General features: G+C 43.2%; 2 protein-coding genes across 4 annotated transcripts in view; one reads left to right on the top strand and one right to left on the bottom strand.

Annotated features, from left to right (window-relative positions):
• Positions 1-127: 127 nt before the first annotated feature.
• Positions 128-17,154, bottom strand: ATRIP (ATR interacting protein). 3 transcript variants are annotated; one of them, XM_082212039.1, is made up of 14 exons: positions 16,895-17,154; positions 15,153-15,582; positions 13,943-14,025; positions 12,921-13,091; positions 12,203-12,318; positions 11,179-11,333; positions 9,829-9,903; positions 7,940-8,069; positions 6,940-7,647; positions 5,911-6,059; positions 4,483-4,574; positions 3,399-3,482; positions 2,193-2,445; positions 128-408 (listed from the first exon to the last, which is right to left on the bottom strand). In XM_082212039.1, the coding sequence occupies exons 2-14, from the start codon at positions 15,562-15,564 to the stop codon at positions 341-343; spliced, it is 2,496 nt and encodes an 831-aa protein (XP_082068165.1). In that variant the 5' UTR covers positions 15,565-15,582; positions 16,895-17,154; the 3' UTR covers positions 128-340. The 3 variants fall into 3 exon arrangements, with proteins under 3 accessions (XP_082068165.1, XP_082068167.1, XP_082068166.1); XM_082212041.1 differs by having other exon boundaries at positions 17,014-17,149; XM_082212040.1 differs by lacking the exon at positions 16,895-17,154 and adding an exon at positions 16,821-16,841.
• A 6,014-nt stretch (positions 17,155-23,168) lies between these two features.
• LOC309526069 (protein BTG1-like) overlaps positions 23,169-23,580 on the top strand; it is a 1,378-nt gene continuing 966 nt past the window's right edge. Inside the window, exon 1 of the mRNA XM_082212014.1 lies at positions 23,169-23,580. This exon is cut by the window's right edge and continues 12 nt beyond it. Coding sequence (XP_082068140.1) covers positions 23,475-23,580 — 106 coding nt within the window. The 5' untranslated portion in view covers positions 23,169-23,474.

Below are 23,580 nucleotides of genomic sequence, written 5' to 3' on the forward strand. Positions count from 1 at the left end.
TTTAGGAACACAAGCATTCTTCTGAAAATACAGTGAAATACATATTTAAGCAGGTTCCCACAATATTCAGTGATCTAAGGAGAGCAACATTTGAAGAGCAAAGCAGTCCTTCCCATAAACACAGAAACAGCTTTTTAGATTTTATTTTTAATATCACATCCTTCAGCCACCAGTGTTATATTACAATATATTAGGCTGCAAATTCATTGAGTAAAACAGTTTTTTAAAAAACATACTGCTTCCATTGGAATAGTTCCTGGTTACTGGACACTTGGGACAAGTTTAGTATATCAGAATTTGCCTTTTCTAGAAAGTAAACCAATATATTCTTGAACTAAGATTAGCTGCAGTCAATTTCTTGATCCTCAACTTCTGGTTCCAATGGGTACAGTTCATCCAATGCAAATTCTGGGGGAGAAAAACATGTATCTTATGAGTGAAAGAATTTCCCGGTGGACATCAACTCCCATCATCCTTGACCCATTAGCCATGCTGGCTGGAGCTGATGGGAACTAGGGCCCAGCAACATCTGGGAGGCCAAGGTTTCTCATCCCTGCCTTATAATGCGGTAAAGAGAAATGGAGGAAAATGTGGACCCTTGTAAAGACTCCCAATTTCCATTAGCCACAACCCATCAGCCACAGTGACCAATGGTCAGAGATGGTGGGTGTTGTAGTCCAGCAACATCTGAATAGCCACAGCCTCCTCACCCCTTGTGCTGACAAAACTGAGCTGGATGGATCAACAGTCTGAGTTGCCATAATGCAGCTTCTACATTTAGGATCTGGCTTAGCATGATGTGCATGAGCAGGAAGAAACTGCAGTAAGCCTTGGGTCCACACACTGCCCACTCCTCCGACATGGCTGGGAAGAGGAGTTCAGAAGCATGTGCTTCTGCTTTTGGCTAACCACAGCTTGTTTAGTTGTCTAGACTCAGAACTGTGGTTAAACTTAATTACGGTTCATTTAAACAAGTCAGCTTCAAAAAAACATGGTTTAAACATGTTTCTGTTAACACAGTTTATCAGTCCAGACAACTCAACAAATCATGGTTATCCAAAGTGCAATTGGAAGCTTCTAAATTCCTCCTCCAAGCCGTGCATAAAGGTAGGAGGAGGGAAGTGTACAAGTCCAAAGTTTCCTGCAAGTCAGGAATGCACTGCTAAACCGTGGTTTAGTACAACAGGAATGTGGCCAGTATCTAAATATTAGCTATTGGAAAAAGATGGCTGTCTGGGTTTCACACTAGGAATGATACTTTTTAAAAAGTTGTTACTATGCCAGTGAAGAAGCAACAACAATGTCCTCTGTTTGGGAATAATTTAGACAAAGAACCACAGATCAATAGTAGTGCAATGGTAAACACTATTACTCCCATTAAAAGTACCTGAGGCACCAGGGCTAGGAAAGACCTTTGCCTATGACCTTGAAGAGTTGCTTGTAGTCAGTGCCAAAGGCATTGGGCTAGAACAGGGTTTCCCAAACTTGGGTCTCTAGCTGTTTTTTGGGGGGACTACAATTCCCATCATCCCTGACCACTGGTCCTGCTAGCTAGGGATGATGGGAGTTGGAGTCCAAAAACATCTGGAGACCCAAGTTTGGGAAACCCTGGGCTAGAAGATATACCAGTGCTCAGGACTCAACAGCAGATGCATATGCTTAACTACAGCAAAGTGTAAAGTAATAAAGTGGAATATTAAAATATGGTCACGATGCATCAAGGAATACAGCTGCAAACTGCAGAGAGGCAATACCAGCACTGGCCCCAGAATACCATGTACTTCACTTGTATTGCTACTGCATATTTATCTTCCTACCCTATTATTACTACAGGAATTGGTAACAGCACAACCCACTGTGCCACTCCAATTCAAAACTGTAATGTGCTGTCCATTTAAACGTGGCCTTACGATTCATTAGTTCTAGCAAAGGAGAAACATTCACTTTGCATGCGCAGTAGATTGGCATGATATTAAAAGTAAGGCTAAACCAATGTCCAGTGGTCAGTACTGAAGTCAGTGAATAATAAAAAGCTAGGAAGCTTAAAGCTGCAAGCCTGTGCACACCTGCTTGAAGACAAGTCCCACTGAACTTGTTACTCAGGTTTACTTCTGAGAAAACATGCACAGCTGCAAGTTACTTTAATGATATCAATATTCACTGATACACGTATTTCACGCCAGCAGCCTCACCTTCACAGGCTTTCAGATCTGGAACTTTTCTGAGGATGGCTCTGACACCAGGCATGACGTGATCATACTGATGAAGCACTTCCAGGCAATGTTCATGGAAGAGTTTATCCCTTTGAGACAAACTGTGTAAGAGCAAAACAGTGTCCCGTAAAAACCGAACAACTTGCTTTCCACGCACATCAAACAAGTTTCCTTCCACCCTTCTGACCGTCAGCCATTGTCTATGCATCATTATAATAAGAGCCTTCACTACCTGTAGGAGAAAGCACAACACAGTTCTGAAACATGGCTTTTCCACTGCTGCCAGTTTGCAAAAAGAAACTCATGGACGGCAAGGCTATCAATGGCTACTTGCCATGTTGCCTATGTTCTACCGCCACTATCGGAGGCAGCATGCCTCTGGGTACTAGCTGCTGGGAATCACAAGCGGGGAGAGTGCTGTTGCACTTAGGTTCTGGCTTGCGGACTTCCCATAAGTACCCAGTTGGTCACTGTGAAAACAGGAAGCTGAACTATGATGGCTCTTTGGCCTGAGCAAGCAGTGTTCTTATATTCCTATGGAAGTGTACTCACAGAATTATTGAATTGTAGAGTTGGAAGAGACCTTGAGGGCCATCTAGTCCAACCCCCTGCAATGCAGGAATCTCAGCTAAAGAATCCATGACAGATGGCCATCCAACCTCTGCTTAAAAACCTCCAAGGAAGGAGAGTCCACAACCTCCCAAGGGAGACTATTCCACTGTCACACAGCTCTTGCTATCAGAAAGTTCTTCCTGATGTTTAGTCAGAATCTCCCTTCTATTAACTTGAATCCATTGGTTCGAGTTCTGCCCTCCAGAGCAGGAGAAAACAAGCCTTGCTCCATCTTCCATGTGACGGCCCTTCGGATATTTGAAGATGGCTCTCATATTTCCTCTCAGTCTCCTCTTTCCCAGGCTAAACATACCCAGCTCCCTCAACCATTCCTCATAAGGCTTGGTTTCCAGACCCTTGACCATCTTGTTGCAGTACAGAAAAGTAAAATTGTTATTATAAATATTAATTATTCTTAAATCACGTGCTCTAATAGGATAGTGTTCCTTTCTAGTAATATTACACCGATAATGCATCATGGATGGGTTAATTTTTCACCTTTAAAATAAATGCAGACAAACTTGCTACAACCGGAATGATGCCGTAAAGGCCTCATTGCATTCAGTGGGTTACCTCAGAGTTGCACTGGCAGTCTGTTCCAACCAGTGAAACAGAGTTGCTGCAGCACTGCGCACACTTGGTCAGCAAGCGAACAGTCTAAGATAAAATGAAACAAAAACCAAAGAACAGACGGTGTAGGTGTCGAGATGAAGCAGGGGAGGGGAGGAAGCAAATGTCCATAAAGTATCAGACTCACAGTGCACTCTCATATACATGTGTTCAAAGTAAGCCTCATTAAATTCAACGGGATGTAAGCAAGTCTGCAATCCTCTGCACACGTACAGTTGTACCTTGGTTATCGAACTTAATCCGTTCTGGGAGTCCGTTCAGCTCCCGAAACCATTCGAAAACCAAGGCACGGCTTCCAATTGGCTGCAGGAGCTTCCTGCACTCAAGCAGAAGGGTTGGAAGTTCGGCTTCCAAAAAACCTTCGCAAACCAGAACACTTACTTCTGGGTTTGTGGAGTTTGGGAGCCGATTTGTTCGGCAACTAAGCCACTGGAGAACCAAGGTACGACTGTACCTGGAAAAAATCTTCAAAGCAATGTGCATTGGATCGAGCTTTAGTATCAGTTTTAATATGCTCATTCAATAGCATATTAACCAGGGCCAGCTCCAGGTTAGAGGAGGCCCTGTCTGCTAGGCTTCCCACCTGTTTCTGAGTGGTCTCCACTCAACCCATCACCCCATAACTGCCCCTTTTCCTCCCATGGCTGGATACACACAACGCAAACCTCACTTCAGTAATTCTGGGCACACATTCCCTCCTCTTTTCATAACTGGACTTGGCAGGCAGCAGGAGAGGCTGTAGGCTGGGATGCCCAGCGGTGACAACCCCCAAGGTGCCAAAAGGAGTGCCTGGCTGCTACTGCTTGCTGCCTGCAGCAATAAGATATCTGACTTCCCCACTGCTGGTTTCCACAAAAACCTTCTTCAGGTATGCACATTTAGAGTTAACAAAACCTGCAAAGGAAGCTTTCGGGGCTGAGCACTAAGCCGCCATCCCCTTCACCAGCATATCCTGTTAAATTAAGAAATTGAACCATTATTCCAAACTCACACTTTAAAAACCACACAGAGATGCACACCCTTTTACCTCTTGTTCCAACTGCAGCCAACGCATCTCGGACGCTGACTTATCTGGTCGTGATGTAATATACGTGTACAGTGCCAAGAGGAGACAGGTTTCTATAAAAAGAAACGTGTAGTAATAAAGTATTTCTATGTTATCCATTAGTAATGCTAATGCACTGCCTTAAAGTTATTCTGAATATCAGCTCCCTGGGCCTTTTTATATAAAAAATTAAATAGCATTAAAAACCACACTTCAAATCCATTTCAAAAGTGCCTCCTAAAAAGGGGCAATGGGAAGGGAAAAGGAGGAATTACCATAAAGGACCAAGACTGAATCCTCTATAATAACCTTGAAAAAATAATGTGACAGGTGGTGATTTGCACCACCTACTTCAGGCATAGGCAAACTCAGCCCTCCAGAAGTTTTTGGGACTACAGTTCCCATCATCCCTGGCCACTGGTCCTGTTAGCTAGGGATGATGGGAGTTGTAGTCCCAAAACATCTGGAGGGTCAAGTTTGCCTATGCCTGACCTACTTCATTTGGATGAGCTCTTCTCCTTTGTGTCCGTTCATCTTCTTACTCCACCCTCAAAAAACTTCTCACTTCCTCAAATAATTAACCGTGGGTAAAAAAAAGGAGCTGAGGTGGGCCAGGAACTCGCACTGCTGTAAACAGCACAGCACAAAGGTTACAACTCCCACAGCTTTCTTCATGAGTAGGGCCCACCACCTCAACACTTCTAAATTGCACATTCATTCTTTCTCTCTCTCTCTGCTGAGGGGAAAAGAAAAAGAGTTCAGCCAGTCTTCCTGAACTCCAGCGTAGTTCCAGGCTTGGCAGCCAACAGAGTGCTCCAGCAGTTGATTGCTGGGCCTGGATGCTACGCATGATGCCCAAAAAGGACCAGAACCTCAGATCACAAGACACCTAGCATGCAAAATCTTTGGCCTATTTAAAGAGCCCAAGGGAAACCAGAAAGTGGAAAACAAAATTATGATGGTGGCTCACAGCACCAAACGGTACACTGCATTTGTGCAAATTCTTAGGCTTTTTGGGCAGTTCACCTACACATCTGGGGAGAATGCTAGTTATTTTATAGATACTACAGGCCACCAGAGCCACTGGTTGTTGACACAGGGTGTAAAACTCACAGGTACATGTGAGCAACTGCCAAATTTCTTCTTGTAAGCTAGCACCTATTTTTTTTCCACTTCTTTGAAAGTCTGCTTTAATTGAGGTGCTGGAATGTTAATGGATAGCAAAATATTTTCATGCAGAAGTTCAAGAATGCAGAAGTCTTGAGGCAAGTAATACAGTTTTTTCAGGCTGTAAACTTAAAACACAAAAAATCTGTTAAAATTAACTAGTTAATTTTGGTTTTCATTCCAGCCTTACAAAGTCAGTGTTTCGTAAAAGCACTAGGATAGTGAAGATTTTCTCCCTCTCACCTGAACAAGAACAAAACTGAGCAGCCAGCTCCAAGTGCTGAGCAAATAAAGTCAACAACTGAACAGTCAGATGGACAGCAAACAAGGGAGAGTCAGAAGACAGGCAGCGGAGGAGAGTCTGTGTTTGTCTGTTCAACAAATGCTGAAAGCTTAATAGAAAAATAAAATACAAATTAGAGTAGAGGCAATAATTATTGCAGATAGTATATACTGTTAGAAAATGTCTAAAAGAGTCAAGTAATGCTATGCATATTTACTCAGAAGTAAGTCCTACTGTATTCAAGTATATATGTTTAGGATTACAAAAGCAAGTTTTTCCACAAAGGCAAGAGTATTATTAGGAATCAGAACAGGAAAAGTTTGTAGCAGAATAAAATGTATATATGGTTACATTTTCTTTCTACTATGCATTTAATTTGCCTGTGGATAAAGCAAATGCTCAGAATGGCCCTATGCTTTGTCCATAAGACTTGAAAGAAGTTTTCAGGCAAGAATTGGACACAACCTCTTAGGAATGGATTCTGCACAAGAACAGTTGTTTTTCTAGAGTATTCAGTGATACATAATAGTTATTTGCTTGCATAATTTATATGCATTTCAGCTGGAAATATGCAGAGGTTTCTCGGGGACTGTGCCCCTCCCCTCTAATTCTGCACAGTTACATAACAATTAGCCTTTCTAATTTCCTTTCTGTAATGAATGGCAGCCTTTTATATGTAGAGTGTGTGTGTGTGTGTGTGTGTGTGTGTGTGTTTGCAAGACCTATCCTAATGGCATCCTTTACTAATTTGTTTGTGGGAGGGGGTTACTGTTTTGTTTTTGTTTTAACTATTTATTTTGTGCTTTTATCCTGTATCTCTTTCTTGTGAACTGCCCTGAGATCTTCAGATGAACGACAGTATATAAATTTAACTAACAACAACAACAACAACAACAACAATAATATAACTACGATGACTTTGAATCTTAGATCAAGGCAGGAAGGAAATAGGTGTTTGGAAAAGACATTTTGCTCAAGTTGTATTTTACCTTATAAGTAAATCAACCGTTGACTTTTCAGCTAATTTCACCAGAACTCTGAGACACTGATTCATGATTCCATGTCTTTGGTACCCTACTGCTGTAGCACACAAAGCCAAGAGCTGCAGCACCTTTTTAAATAGAGGATGTTGGGACTGGTCCACATTAGCAGTATTTAGGTCTGGGCTGGGCTCCTGAAGAACGACTCTGCACTGCTTACTGCAAACAGCTTCGTCCTTCTCCAGAATTTCTGGAGCTCCCAAACCACAATCTGGTTTCATGGTAAGGGAGAGCAGTGTATAAAGAACATCCCAGCTATAGGATACCAAATAATAAAGAATGCCCAGGGATACAAGTGCAAACTCTTCCAGAGTAGACAAATTATCGTCTACACTTGACACCGCACTTGAGGAGGTCCTGGAAGAGCAAGCGGACTGGTTCCCAGAAGAGCTTCCCGTCTTCATCATTAGGAGGAGGGCTTGGTGGTATGCACCAATATGATGTTCAAGGAGAGGAAGAAGATGTATTGCTCCAGGAATTTTATAGCGCTTAAGGTGGGATATTCTTTGCTCAGTTTCTTCTGAGTTTTCTGCCAACGAGCCTTCATCCACAGCAATCAAATTCAATCCCATTAAGGCAAGCTTTTGAGCGATTCTCAGTGAAGTTTCTTCTTCCTCAGAGCTTGCACTCCTGTTGCTGATGCTTCCTGTAGATCCTCTACGCAAACAGGCGCAGAAAAAATAAGTTGCTTAGTATCTTAACCCACTACAGTTTTCAAGGCTTACAAAGAGCAAGGTTAACCTTTTCTTAATTTAACATTTCCCCAAGAGCAGATGCCTTCTAACTTTACAATTCTATGAGTCAATAATGATCCCAGGGCAGATTACAGCATAAAACATCTACATGAAACAGAGTTTCTCTGCTTGCTGGGCTTTTTGGGTCAGCACAGGACGGCAGCAGGCATTACTTAAAATTACATTCTAAGTATCACAAATTGCTGAAAACATACGTTTCGAGAGAACTCGACTGCACAGAAGGTCCAGACTGAGCATCAACGTTACAGCTAAGAAGATAGCAGAGGCCTAGTGATGATTCAGGAACGACAGGCTGTTTCAGCAATGCATTGATCAAAATGGAACCTGCAACAATATAAAAATCCAGTGTTCAAGATGGACATTGCAACAGGAGTGTAAAACTGCCAAGCAGATGTTTTTGCAAACATGGTGGAAAAAGAAAATCAACAGCATTTGCATTTGCTATATATTCCATGTCGTGATATAAGCAACTTATGGTTTGAGAAGAGTACCGCTTGGACACATACACAGAAAGATGAGCACACACATACATATGTACACAATAGCCGTTTCTACATATGACAGTAAGCTGTAAACCATGGTTTACTGGACACAAGCAAACCAGGCACACTCAGCTCCTACCCACTCATGCTGGGAAGAAATAAAACACACACCCCTAGACTCACAGCATGACACCCAAACTAGGGATCATAGTTTGTTCTGCTCGCATATTTGTATGAGCTTGGATGTAATGCTTAACCAGCGATTGTGGTTTGTTTCCTCCCAGTGCAAGCAAGGAGGAGTGAAGTAAATATAATTCATTCATGCCAATGCCATTATATCCTCCCTTCTACTTGGAAAGGGAACCAAGTCCATAAATTTTGATTACGTATAAAAAGGGCAGTTTGCCAGGAATTACATTTTAAAGCAAGCTGTATTGCCCTTCCCTCTTGTTTTTGCTCTCAGGGGCGGAACATCTGTAGCCATTAAGAGGTAATTAGGCTCCCCCTCCTTTCAGCCCCAGCCAATGTGATTGGAGAGATGAGGGGAGTTGTTGCTCAGCAACCCCAATACTACTGTAAAGGAAAGAGATAAGCCTCAGGATGGGTGTAAAAATAAGGCTAATGTTGCATTTCGGATAGAGCTGTGTGTGCGTGTGAGAAATACTGTCTGCTTAGTCTACTTTCAGAGGACAACACAGTGCCCACACAAAAGAAAACCAAATTCAGTCACCCGCATACCTATTTATTGCAATGTTAGGCTAAACCAATACTGCAATTGCACTTACAAAACAGCAGGTGCAAGGCAGACAATGTGACTCATTACAGACAATCATAAGCGTGACCAGTTGCAGAATGGAAAGAACAGACATCTTCAACATCTATTTTTGGACCAAGTTTGCTTATGGTGACATCTGCAGCCGAAGAGAGTCCTAACCCACATTATGGGAACCCCAAATTCACAATTGGAGTAGTTTACTTGAAATCCACTGCTTAGAAACAAAGGTGTTAAGTGGCACATACATTGTTGAAACAAATAAATATTAGCCCTTTTATATTTGGCTTCATCCATCAGAAGAATGGTCAGGGTTTGGTCAAACAGACACTTTTGAAGCTGCCAAAAAGGTAATTCACTCCCAAGTAGCATCAACCAGCTGTGAGTCCGGTAACTATAACAACATTGGCTAGATTAGCTGTGAAACATTAACAAGAATTAATATTTAATGTAGCTTAGAAATTCATTATGGTGAAACTGTCTGTCTTCTTTGTTTATTCCCATTCATACATTAAAGGTTATTGATAAGGTTGCTTCTGCGTTATTTGTGGCTCAAAATACTTGCAATTCATAAAAGCAGGGCCAATTTTCTGCTTGGTTTATAACTCTAAAGGGTTTGGGGGGCAGCTGGCATTCTGGGAAACAGGGACACACCCAGAAGAAGGGGACTTAGAAACTTATTGTGGGGACTTCACTGCTTAACAACTCACAGCAGTATTTTGGGGTTCCTATTATCATCATGGGATCATATTTTATGCTTTCAAATAGAAGTTGCCAACCCCAGTCCTAGGAAATGTATGCAACTGAAGTATTTCTTATCTGAAATTACCTTTTCTTTGAGCAAAGATATTCAAACGTGTTTCTTCCTTCACAAGCTCATTTTCTTGGTTAGGCATCTTACTGTCTGGAAAGAAATCTTTGTAGTAATTCAAGCAGTCATATTCAATTCCCTTTTGACTTTTAGCCCTATCTATACAGCCTTATATCATGAGACAATAGCACTGTTGCTGATGTTTCATTTTCATGCTTTAACTGTAGCAAACAGAGATACATATATTTAAGTGGGTTAAAAATGTATTTTGCTACATCAGAAAATCAGTAGGGGCTCACACCCATTCCATAGGCTAGATGTAGAATAAGTAAATGTATTTGCATGGTTAGATTATCTGAAGCCAGTATAAACTAAGAACGTCAAGACTAAGGGTACCATTTAAGACCCTGGATCTGGGTTCAAATCCAGTCACTTGTAAACTGACAAGTTAAATTTCTGCTTCTGTGCTTTTAGTAGCAGTATGACCTGGAGATATTAGTAGGTGATCATGCTTATCTCTGTGTTGTGAAAGCTTTACCTTGAATTAAGGTAAACCAGTGCTGTTAAAGGCAGAAGAGCAATCTAGGCCAGTTTTACTGAGAAGAAGTATGTGGATTAGGAATTAACAGTAAACCATACAGTGTAAATACAGCAGATTATGCCAAGCATCCATCTCTAATGTTCTTTTGCCCGCAATCATGTCCAAATGCCTTAAAAAACTGACACCCTTCAATTAAATTAAACAATAACGAAGAAACCACACAGATCCCTGTGCACCTAACAGCAAGTTGGATTTCCAAACTTAGAAGCCTTGTCAGCTAGCTCATTGCTTTCAATTCCAACGCATCTAGAAACCTAGTAAAAATGGCACGATACTCCTGAGTGAATAGCCTCCAACTGGGGGGAAATCACAGAAAGCAAAGGGAGCAAACTGAAGCTCAGTAAATGTAAGTCTAACAATGAACTGCAGGAATCAATAGATTTTTTTGCCCAAGCCCAATCATTTAATTTAGCTTAACAGAAAGTTTGTATATATTTTTGCATTAAACCCAGACAATACAGGTGGAGGTTTATTTTAATAGTTTGGTGCCCTATGGTAGACAAACACCACTCACAGGTAGTCTATGGACTTGGAACTACCAGTATACAGCAGTGGGCCCTCTGCAAGTGTAACCAGAGGCAGAAGACCCAGCATTTGTTCAGCTGTTCTGCATGGCGGTGCTGACTCTAGCTGCTGCTGCACATCTTCCATCCATTTTTGCAGGACCTGCTTGAAGCCAAACTCTATTTTTGCCCAGGTGAGCGACCAGGGTGACATCACGGCAAGATGTACAATGGTCAAATATAACTAACTAAGAATTTACATACCCTTAATAAATGGCAACGCTTGGAGACACAATTGTGTTCTGGAGCACGATGGTTTAGGCGAAACCTCAGATCGAAAAGAGTCTTTAGTGGGGAAACTTTTTTTCTCCTGAGTACATTCTTCAGCTTTTGAAATATTACGAGGGCTCTTCTTTGGACTAAATGGTTAAATAAAATATCTGAATCAGTTGCAAAATATTATTTACATTTGTAAACTGCTCCTTATCCAGGAGAAACCCAAGTCAGAGGAAATAACAACAAAGTATGGTACAGTAATTGAAAAATAATTCAAAACCGCTCAAGAGCAACGTCTAAAACAAACATAACAATTCACTTACCTCCCATAAATACTTGTGTGAATCATTAGAAAATAAAGAACACTTGAATAGGAGAATATGCAGGGTAAATTTCTTCTATATAAACTAAAAGAATTTTCTCCAGAATACTGGATGCATGATCTGTAGTATGTAATATTTTTCTCATGTTATCCCTCCTCATCCAAAGAAACCCTGTTGGACCTTGTTGTGTATATTTTATGCAAGAAGGAGTTCCACAAATGGGTGGGCCAGCACAAGAAAGGCCCTATTCTGGGTCATGTTGACCAAAGGGACCACGAAACAGGCCTTCCATGCAGATTGCTGGGCCCAACCTGGCAGATATGGGAAGAAGTGCACCATCAAGGCCTTGGGTCTCAAGATATATAGTGGTCAACACCTTGAATCGGGCCTGATAGCAAATAGGCAGCCAGTGCAGTTTGCACAGGAGCAGTGTCAAGCAGGTGCAAGCAGACTGCACCAGACATTAGTTTATTCTCCAATTATAGACTAGAAGATTTTGCAAATTAAAGACAACCTTGCTTTAAGAATTATGCTGTGCGTTCAATGATAAGTCTCCGCACAACAGCTTGCAAGATGAAAACAGCAGTGCAATTAATTACATTCAGCTATAAGAAGGATGGATGCTCAAACTCCTGGCTGGCCCAACTGTCTAGAATTTAGTGGACAGAATTCATCTTCTTACTTCATACCTGGTATATGGCATTGAAGAAGTAACAGGTTTAAATCTTTCGCAGTTTGAAAGCTTCATTCTCAGCTCATTCATTTCTGCATCTCTGAACTGCAGCTCAGACTTCAGAGACTCCAACTGAAAGAATAAACTTGACATTAGAAACCCATTTTTAAAAAATGGCAAATTATTAATTTCAATTAGGAAAGCTGAGTGTTTAAGAGTCCAATCCTTTCTTTGTGAAAACGAGTGATTGGGATAGAGTGTAACAAGAGCTTTGCTAGTGAAATATAGACACCACACTTGCCGTCCATTAGCATCACAACCAGAAATAACAGGGCAGATTTCTCTAATAGAAGTATTTAACCTTAATTCTCCAATGGCATTATTCATTGGTTTAAAATGAAATGTACATTCCTTATTTAAAAAAAAAATCCTTTTCTAAAAACATAAATTGTAAAAATAATAGAATTAACAAGAAGAAGCCCTTATGTGTACAAAACAAGCCACTAATAATTTTGACAAAAAGTAGCTCATTATTTCCTTAATTCAATAGCAGTAATAAAAATACCAAATCTGACATGGACTTCAATCTTTTCAATGTTCTTCTATTTAGCATAGCACTAAAGGTCCTTAATTTTTTGCTTAAAGAGGGGAGGGAAGAAAAGGAGGAAAAGATGAAAAAGAACCTTCAAACAAGGTTTTGTTATGGATTCCCCCCCCCCTTAATTAAATAGTACCTTTCTGGAAAACTCCTTTTCTTTTTCACATATAGTTTGAGCTTTCTCCATTTCCAGTAGCGCGTATGATTTTCGCTGTTCCTCTGCAGTGAATTCCATCTGCTGCATTGAATCCCGTAAAATTTTGATTTCTCCATTTTTAATTAGGATTTCATCCTTCATTTCCTTCAACTGCAAATTAATGAACATGATGCAAGCAGAAGAATTGTATGCATTTTGCAAGCTTTATTTCACATACCTTCCCCCCAAGAAAACCATTGCTCCCATTAAGATTAAGAATGCGATGCCAGTCACCGCCATGTAAAACTGCATCAGACTGGGCTGTTAAGAGCAGCAATAGACATCAGACTTCTCACCCCTGGTTCACTTATTCACTGAGGTTTTGCAACAAGCATTTTTTTAAAAAGTCTATACAACCTATTAGAGCTAAGTCCAGCTTCCACATATATTTGCCTCACTACCCCAGTGGTCAAATAACTCTCTAAATTCCATAAGAAACAGTAACTGCTGAGAGAAAAAAATGAATCAGCCACTTGTCATACTTAAAGGTAAAGGGACCCCTGACCATTAGGTCCAGTCATGACCGACTCTGGGGTAGCGGCGCTCATCTCGCTTTATTGGCCGAGGGAGCCGGCGTGCAGCTTCCGGGTCATGCAGCCAGCATGACTAAGCCGCTTCTGGCGAACCAGAGCAGCACACGGAAACGCCGTTTACATTCCCACTGGAGTGGTACCTATTTATCTACTTGCACTTTGATGTGCTTTCAAACTGCTAGGTTGGCAGGAGCTGGGACTGAGCAACGGGAACACACCCTGTCGTCGGGATTCGAACCGCCGACCTTCTGATCGGCAAGTCCTAGGCTCTGTGGTTTAGCATATACAACTATAAGTCCTCCACCCAATCCCCTTGTAGAGGTATTTTCCCCACGAAATCCAAATCTTGGGTCCACAACTTCAGCACCGGCATATGCCACAGAGCATGGCTGCCTTAAGACCAGAACTCTTTCAGAAAACAAAACAAACCTTTTTCTCAGCTTCCTCATATTGTGCTTGAAGTGCCTCAAGTCGAAATTGGTCTTTTGATGAGGTTTCTTCTGTGCTACTTCCTGTTTACAGAAAGAAACTTGTGAATTGTGATCTCAAGATTTGACCTAAACAATTCAATTCTTTTGTGGTTGAGGATACCAATTAACGATCTAGATCAGGGGTCTGCAACCTTTAAGACAAAAAGAGCCACTTGGACCCGTTTCCGAAGAAAAAAAACTGGGAACCACAAAACCATTGCGACATTTAAAACAAATATATCTCTGGAGCCGCGATCTGACAGCGGGCGGGAAGGTGACGTCGCGACGGTGCGTGACTAACGCACGCACCGCCCCCATGCGACGTCACAGCCAGTACAGCGCCCGCCACAGTGGGGAGTGTCGGGGCGCACAATGTGCCTCCTCCCCTCGCTAGTATCCGCCCCGGAGCCGCGGCAAAGATGTAAAAGAGCCACATGCGGCTCCGGAGCCGCGGGTTGCCTACCCCTGATCTAGATCTACATATGAAGATTTCGGTATAAAACTTGTTCCATGGGATTTTTGCTCCATGGGATCTTCCAAAACAACTAAGCAGTATAAATTCCATAGAGCTTGGCATTTAATTCTGCTTGCACCCCAGTACTCAGAAAAAGAAGACAGCATGGCAACCTGCACGATCTGTGTACCAGAACCGTCAGTATTCAGTAGTCCGCTACATGGACTGAAGTAGAATCAACAGTTTTCATGGTGTAAAAAGATCTAAATGTCCAGAAACCACGAATCCAATTCCATAGTGCAATTCTAAACATTTCTATCAAGAAAATAAATTCTAATGACCCTAAAGCTGCAACCCTCTTCACACTCCCCTGGTAGCGAGTCCCACAACTCAGTGGGATTTACTTTTGTGCACATGTGCAGACAATTGAACCCATGGCTCAGGGTCCCTTCTATAATTCTATGACATGCCTATACTGCCAGCACAAATGAGGACCAGAATACACTTTGTTACATAGCACTAGGCTGTACCTCTGAGACCTGAAATTCTTAACTGCACTGTCCAAACACTGTGGGTAGGAGATGGGGTGGGCAGGGAGGGAGGGAGGAAATACCTAAAGCGTATTTGTTGCAGGTTCTTTCCAAATGCTTATGTAAGAAGATGCTAACTTCTCCCTACTGATGCAAATTTGAAACAGCATTTAGACCGCACATACCAAACTGCCCTGCAGATTTGGGGGCAATATTCCATTGCTTAATATGATCAGATGTTTTGATGGTGCTATTTGGATGGGAAGACAGCTCCACATTCTGCTTAGGTTTCACTGTGTTCACATTTAAAGACGCGTTTTGTGTCAATGCCTGAGAAGCAATAATATCTATCTCCTCCAAATCATCTGCTGTAAAGTCATCATTGTCCCCAAACGGATCCTCCAGTTCTTTATGCTCAGTTCCAGCATGACTTTTGTAACGCTTGCTTGGCGGAAAGCCATCTTCACAGTTTCCAATGTTCCTTCGGCTTGTAGCTCTCTCGAGAGATAATGGTGAAGTGGTAACTTTTGCCTGATCCACACCATACAATATGGAGCTGTTTCTCTTCTTATTCCCAAATAAATGGTTCACCGACATTTTGCGCTAGAAATTAGTCTGACAAGTAAGGGAAATACAAAATGTTTGAAAGTCAACCTGATTTAAAAGCATCAAATTCTGCATAAAAATGATTAAAAATTAAAAAACACCAACTTCCTAGCCAAGTTTCAAAATCCAAGAGGGATGAGACAGATCAGCAAGGGGCCACTGTTCAAACTAGTTTTGAGTATTGTTGGCTTCTCTCTCACTCATCAGCATTTATTCCCTACAACAGGTACTCTTACAGCCCAACTGTAAGCATGCTTACTTGGAAATAAGTCCCAATATATTTTCTGGTCCTTACTCATAGCTAGACATACAAATGACTTCAATTTACACCTGCTTGTTAGTATGTCCAATGATATGTCAAGCCCACAAAAGCATCCAAGGAAGGATTCTGGTATTTATACAGAATCAGCATCACTACAAACATTTTAAAGCAAGTTTAAACCCAAGCAACGACTTACATGTGGATCAGCCTTTCTACTGATTCTAGTGATTTCATAACCTATGGGGTTAGATTCTTAATTTTGAGAGAATATAAGCAAACATTTAACTTCGTAATCACAATATTTTCTTAGCTTTCTTTTAAGAACAGTTTGTTTTCTGCACTACAGAGAAAAGTATTAAGGCAGAACTGAGATACAATTTTCTTAAATTTATAAACCGTGAAATTGCGAACTGGAGCTCACTGTGTACATTGAAAGGGCCCTGCATATGGGTTGCTGACAGAAGAGAATAAATACTTAGGCACTTTATTACCCAGGTCCACACATGCTTACCCAAAAGCAAGCCCACTGAGTTCAGTGGGCCTTTCACCACAGTAAAAGTACACAATATCTTAGATTCTAAAGCCCTCACATTCATAGACTCATCTCTAGCTCAGTTAGTAGAGCATGGTGCTGATAATTGTAGAGTTGCAAGGTAGACCCTGAGGGTCATCTAGTCCAACCCTCTGCAATGGAGGAATCTCATCCCATCCAATATGAAACCATACTGAACTCTGCTTAGCTTTACGAATATGCTAGCAGTTTTATCACTGTACCACAGTCTATCATATCCTTTTAGCATCCCAATCTAGATATGCTGTAAACCTTCCTACCACGTTCCTGTTTGGTCATGTAGCATGTCACCTGCAAAAAAAAATTGCTTATGGCACAATAAACTAACTAGATGCCTCTGACTTGCCCCCAACAAAAGCACGCAGCCACCCTCCTGCAACGTCTCACTTGAAAATGGGAATTATCTTAACTTACACGCTTTTCTAATATCGCAGCCTGAGCTGCGGAAGATGAGGCATTAGGGAGGGGGCAGAAAGTTACCGACAGACCTGATAGTATTCAGAAACAGCATCGCCATCATCCCCGTGCCTCTTCCGCCGCACAAGAGCCGTGGAGCAGCCCCCTGATCCGGCGATGCCTTCACCTGCAGCCGGGAATGCAAACTCACCGGGTTTGCCCAAGGCGACCTGCCGGGGTATAAAGTGGCCGCGCGCCCCAGCCCGGCGCACAGAAAAGAAAGACGCCCCCGCCCACCCGGGAAGCGCCTCGGCGGGCCCGTCTCTCCCGCTTGCGAACAGAGGGCTCCTCCCCTGCCCCGGCCAACCAATCAAGGGCAGACTCTGTGCGGCCGGCGACAACAACGTCCAGTCAGCTTAACGGAGGAAAAAACGCAGAGCTCCAAAGGAAGGCAAATGCAGAAATGCAAGGCCCTCGGCAATTGGCCGATTGGGAAGTTTCGGTCTCTGCGGATTGGCCAGAGGCGCAAAGCCGGATATCCGGGTTGCCTCTGACGCCTTGGCCATCCCTAGTTCACTCCGGTAAAAGGGGCATCTGCGTCCCCGCCTTCCAAAACAACAATTAAAAAAAAAAGTAGAAGCAACTACAGAAGCACATGCTTATTTCAAACTCGAGCTTCATTGTGTGCGTTATTCACGTATTTAATTTACATTTTTAAGATTGTATGAAAGCACACACCAGCTAAGCAGAATACTGTATGTAATGGCTTTTATTAAAGTATTTGCTTGTATTCCTATTCAGGGTATTTTTTTATTCCGCCTTTTAATTCTGATATTTTGCAAGGCGACTTTCAATTTAAGCAATAGTAAAACTCCCCACATTATTACAATGTGCTGAAGCAGAATTATATCTGACAACCCTCTTCCAGTCACGTTGTGCTCCTACCACTCTCAGCTAGGGACTATGGAGATAGTTGTTTAGTCCTGTCCGACTCTTCGTGACCCCATGGACCAGAGCACACCAGGCACTCCTGTCTTCCACTGCCTCCCGCAGTTTGGTCATACTCATGTTTGTAGCTTCAAGAACACTGTCCAACCATCTCTTCCTCTGTTGTCCCCTTCTTGTGCCCTCAATCTTTCCCAACATCAGGATCTTTTCCAGGGAGTCTTCTCATGAGGTGGCCTAAGTATTGGAGCCTCAGCTTCACAATCTGTCCTTCCAGTGAGTACTAAGGAGATACTGAATAATTTAACAAGGGTCCTTTACCACCCTATGAGCAAATTTGTCAAAAGCTTTTTTAGTCTCACATCCACTTCATCAGATCTGTGTTACTGAGTGTGCTACTTGATCCATGAAAGGGTGATTCTCTGACTACACAAAGATATTCGCAAACTGTACTGAATCAGGCCATCGGTTCACATAGCTCAAACTTCATATAGTTTACAGTCAAGTTTTCAGACAGCCCTACTGAGATTCCAGCAATTCAACCTGGGCCCACAGAGCTATGGCATTTCCCTTGTCCTGCTCCCCACATTCTGATTATGAATCTCCTGTATGATGTCTAGAAGCCTAAAACAACTTGTGGGCACTGAATTAATTGCTGGTGCCTCATTAACATCTTCAGGTGCTTTGCAGAGCTCTAAATATCCCTCAGTAATGTCACTCAATTCTGAAGAGGATTCACTCCACTCAGTGAATGAACCTGCTGTATGAAGAAAAACTACCAGCTCTCCATCGGTTACATAAAACATGGGAGTATCTGTTTTTTAAGTCCTCTTCCAAACACAAGAGTTCCAAGACATGCAGGTAGAGCATAGCTCTACAGCAAACTGCCACTTGCTCAAAGGTACTGTATGTAATTGTCAAGTGGGCAAGAGGCAGGAGATATAGACAGGTTGTAGGTCTGAGACTGTATCAGGCAAAACAAGAATCATATGTCAGAGACAGAAGTCATTATAGTGGTACCTCAGGTTACAGATGCTTCAGGTTACAGACGCTTCAGGTTACAGACTCAGCTAACCCAGAAATAGTACCTCGGGTTAAGAACTTTGCTTCAGGATGAGAACAGAAATCGCATGGCGGCGCAGCAGCAGCGGGAGGCCCCATTAGCTAAAGTGGTACCTCAGGTTGAGAACAGTCACCGGTTAAGAACGGACCTCCGGAAATAATTAAGTTCTTAACTCGAGGTACCACTGTATTTAGGGGAATTAGGGGAATTGCAGTATATTTGCACTAGCCATCCTTGGCTGTGGTAACAATCCCTTCAGAAGTTGCCTGCATCAGCTTTCTGTTGAAAATGACAGTTCTGTCTCTTCAACTATATTATATCTGACACAATGACCTAGTCCACTTAGAACATCAATAACATTTGTACTTCCCATCACACTATTTATAGCCATCCTAAACTGAAAATACTTCAGGCTTCCCTCTTCCTTTAGCTGCATATCATAAATATATTATGAGGTAATTATTTCACCTTCCTTTTATGATGAGAAATCAAGACAGATCTGGACAGAAAATGAGCTGACTTTCAAGTATATACGAGGGTCTTTTACATTGGGGTGACTAACCCACAGTCCACGAAGAGGTTTTGGGAGACCCCTGAGAATCCCAGCGTAATTCTGTAGCTGCTTCTTTTTTACAAACAGTGGGTTGTGTGTATGCATGTGTATATATGGGGGTGCATATATGTCTTAATCCGGGCAGATCCATTGAAATCAATGGACCTAAGTAAGCCACATCCATTAAATGCAATGGGTCTCCTCTGTTGATTCCCTTCACTTTTATTGTTGTTAATTACTTTCATTGGGCTTCTCCAAGTGCCTTTGGGCCCTTTTTAGAAGTCAACTGGGGCTTCCAATCTCTCCCTTCCAATCTTTTTTTCTTCTGTAGCTTCCTCTGGGTGCTATTAATAAAATTTGTTTGAGGGTGTCCTAAAGAACAGAAACCACGGCTCTGCAGAACAAAAATGGGCACATAGATTTGAAGCTCAGCCTTCTCAGTCCCCTAAGAATTTATGAGCTGTTCAGCTGCGTAAGGAACCGTGTACATTTCCCAGTGCTAACACATTATGAAATGCCACAGCCTTGTGTGAGAGTGCCAACATTCCTCATGCAGTATCAGAATAAATGCCTCATTCAAAATACTCTGCAACTGCAGCTTCTACTGCCGTGCCATGTATTTGTGAATTACTGTGAGTCACACTTCCTTCGGTCACGCTCCAAGTAGCACAAGATGTACATCAGCCTAAATAAAGTTTATACACTTGATGATGAAGCCTGCTGTGTAATCTTTTTTTCTTACCCAGTAAGCCTTGGTAACAGTAATGGATTCTTTATTGAATGAACAAACCAAAGGACATTGTAATATATTATTATTCTAATAATATTTGGCAAATATCCTAAGTTTATTGAATGCTTTAGGTACATTATGTCAATAATCCTGAGAAGAGGGGTGGCACTTCTGTGGTGGGTCAGATCAGGTGTGCCTAGTCACTTCAAGCAGGCTGCCAAGACCTCATCAAAACCAATTATCTTGAAAGGACACTTCTTCTCAAACTTCCAAAAGTGTCTCTTCTTCCTCTTGTACACCACCATTGCTAGCAAGCTGGAGTGCTCTCTTCCTGTTTCTAAGCACCTCCAACCTGCTAGCAATGGCAATGTACAAGAGACTCCTCTCCTCCCAGCCCAGCACTGCAATGAGAAGTAATATCACGGTCTCTGCTCTTCAGAAATCTCAGAAATGCACAGGTAGTGTTTCATTCCCATCATCACATTGCAGTGGGAGGGGTGGTGGTGCTGTCTCTGCTCCTTAGAAAATACATTTTCCTCCCCTCCCCACTTTCCCTTTCTTCATCATTGCAGCATTTGGAGGGTCCCCTAATGATGCTGCCACAGAAGCAGTCCCAATGTCTTGCTTGTTATTTTTATTTTTCACAGTGAAGCTCCTGACAAGTCACACGCACAATCTTTAATTCCCCAGAGTGCCTCACTCTGAGAAATGAAGAGGACAGGCGAAACAATTCAGAGTTTTGCTTCACCAGCAGCACATCCAATGAGAAAAGCAAACAACAAGAAAGATGTTGTGAGAGTGGTGTTACCGCCAGCTTGGTTGGTAAAGAGGAGGCAACAAGGGGAAAGGAGGCAGACGGCAAGTAAGAGACCCTCCCATTTTTCTAAACTTTGTTCAAAATTTATTAGAGGTTATTGGAAGTGCTGGGGCAGCATACCCCAAAAACTTTTAAAGTTGTTTTTGGAAAAAAGTTAGAAAAATGAAAATCTCTTCTTTGCTAGCTGGCAAGAAGGGTAAGGAGAGAATGAGTTCTTTTCTTTCTTTTTGGAAAGATAAAGAAGCCCACTTTCCCCTTCTTATCAAGTTTAGTTCCCATCCCTACAGTCTAGTAAGGAGAAGAGTAAACAGAGCAGTGCATAAATTAGTGGTGGTGTAGAGTGATGGTCAAGAGGGTTGTGAAGTGAAAATGCGTATTAGTACAGTCTGTATGCCAGCAGTATATATGTGACCACTTTGGCCACAACCACTGCTGGCTCGTGGCCTTCAAAGGGTTAGCTAACTTTGAACGTTGCCCTCAGACCAAACCCCTGCAAGCCTGTATTGTTATTGCCATAGCAAATGGTGTGCTGGGGCTAAAAAAGCTTTGCTTACCTAAAGTCACTCAGTAAATTTTCAGTCAAAAATTTACTACGGATGACTACCGTCTAACTTTTTTCAAGAAGTAGTATCTCAATAAGTTTCCTTTGGGGAAACCATTTTAGTCTGTAGCAGCAAAAACAAAGATGACTCTTGTAACACCTTAAAGCAGAACTTTCCAAATTTTTCATGTTGGTGACACACTTTTTAGACATGCATCATTTTGCAACACGGTACCGGTAATTCAGTTTTACTAGCAAACCGGAGATTAAACTAACCCCTTATAAGATAGGGACACACATCACACAACACATACTGCAGCCAACACACTGTGTCATGGCACAGTTTGGAAAGCTCTGCCTTGAAGACTACTACATTTATTATGTACTGTAGCAAATTTTCATGGATCAGAGTCCACTTCATATGGAAGAAAGTAAATGTTATCTAGGAGATAACAAATGGAACCCTTAAGCTGCATGATTATGCCACAGTATTCCCCCCAAAACTATAACCACAATTCATCTCAAGTGCAAATATATGATCTTTATTCACAGACTGTACCATAAAAACGACAGATCATATACTACTATGAAAGCCACTATGGCGCAATATGGATCCCTAAGAATTCACTTGTTTATAGTCAGGTTTCTCTACCCGCTCCTACAAACCACACCCACATTCCACAAAAGCGACAGATCTGGTGAGCTGCCTTGGGACAAAAGCATAGATCTGGAGCACTGATCCTCATGGGAGTTTCTAGATTTTTGACACAGGTCCTGCCACCACAAAAAAACCCACGAGGTGCTACAGACATGACACTAAAAACATGGTGATCCACGGGTATCTCTTGCTGGTGGATGGGGGGGGGGTGTGAATAACGAAAACTCAAGAGCCTTTGACTTACTAGATCCCCTTTTACCCGGACCTTACTTCACGCATCTTGTGAACCGCCCTGAGGGTATAAGGCGGTATACAAATTTAATAAATAATAAGGGGCCTCTTCCTTCGCTTTTACTCCACAGCAGTCTCCTCTTAGGACACACAAAGATAACTGTATGACCCGATAACAATGAGAGTAACTTGAGATAATAGGCGTCTTTGCAACACTCCTGTGAAGCCTCCTGTGCTCGGATGAGTCATGTTGCCCCCTCCCTTTTCCCGCCTCCTGGGCGCTTCTCCTAAGCCACGTCCCGCAGCGGGCGCCCGCGCTCCCTCCCCTGTGGCTCCGGAGGCGCCACGCTCCTCCCTTGCCAGAGATTTCCAGGCACCGCAGATCAGACCCACCATCCCCAAAAGGATCGGCAGTCTCCCTCTCCCTTCCCCCCGCCCTTCCAGCCTCCCCGCTCCCTCACCCCACCCCCGCCAGCGGCTGACTAAGAGGCGCCGCCAGACTGACGCAAGGAACAAATAAACTTGCCCCTTCCGCGCTTCTCCCATTGGTAGAAAACCAGGCCCGCCCCCTCCCAAACTTTTCCTGCTGCGCGGAGTTGCGGGGTGGGGGGGGGAGAGCGCGAGAGGAGGAGGAGAGGGGGAAGGAGAGACTCCGTCAACCGCCACCTTCCACCGACTTCCTGGTTGCCCGCCGGCCAATCAGGAGGCTGAAATGTCCACCCGTCGCCCAATCCGGAGGGGCGGCTCGGCGTCGGCGACGCGGAACGCCCAGTTTCTGTGATGTAGCGGCTGGGGGCGCGCGGCGTCATTGGCTGCCTGGTGTCCCTGCCCCTCCCGCTGAGTGTGGCGGCGGCGGGTGGGGGGGAAAAGGCCGCCTCTTGTCTGTGCGTCTCGATCTGTTTACTCCTCGCGCAGCTGTGGCAGCGCTGAGTGGGTGGTGGCAGCAGCAAGGGAGAGTCGGCAGCGCGGATCGGCACCTCGCAACAGCCTCCGCTTATCTCCCTCAGCTCCTCCGCAGCCTCCCGCAGCAACGAAGCCAACCCCCCACCCCATCCCCCCCCTGCGCGCGCACACACAGAGAGTGTGGGGAAAAGATAAGGACCGAGTGAGGCCGCGAGGGAACTGTGGAGGGCCATGAAGACGGAGATCTCTTCGGCTGCGGGCTTCATCACCCGCCTCCTCCGGACGCCCGGCGGCATCGGCGATGAGGAGCTGCGCTGCTTCAGCGAGTCCCTCCAGG

Source organism: Podarcis vaucheri, assembly GCF_965113315.1.
Source record: "Podarcis vaucheri genome assembly, chromosome: 2".
Classification (NCBI taxonomy): domain Eukaryota; kingdom Metazoa; phylum Chordata; class Lepidosauria; order Squamata; family Lacertidae; genus Podarcis; species Podarcis vaucheri.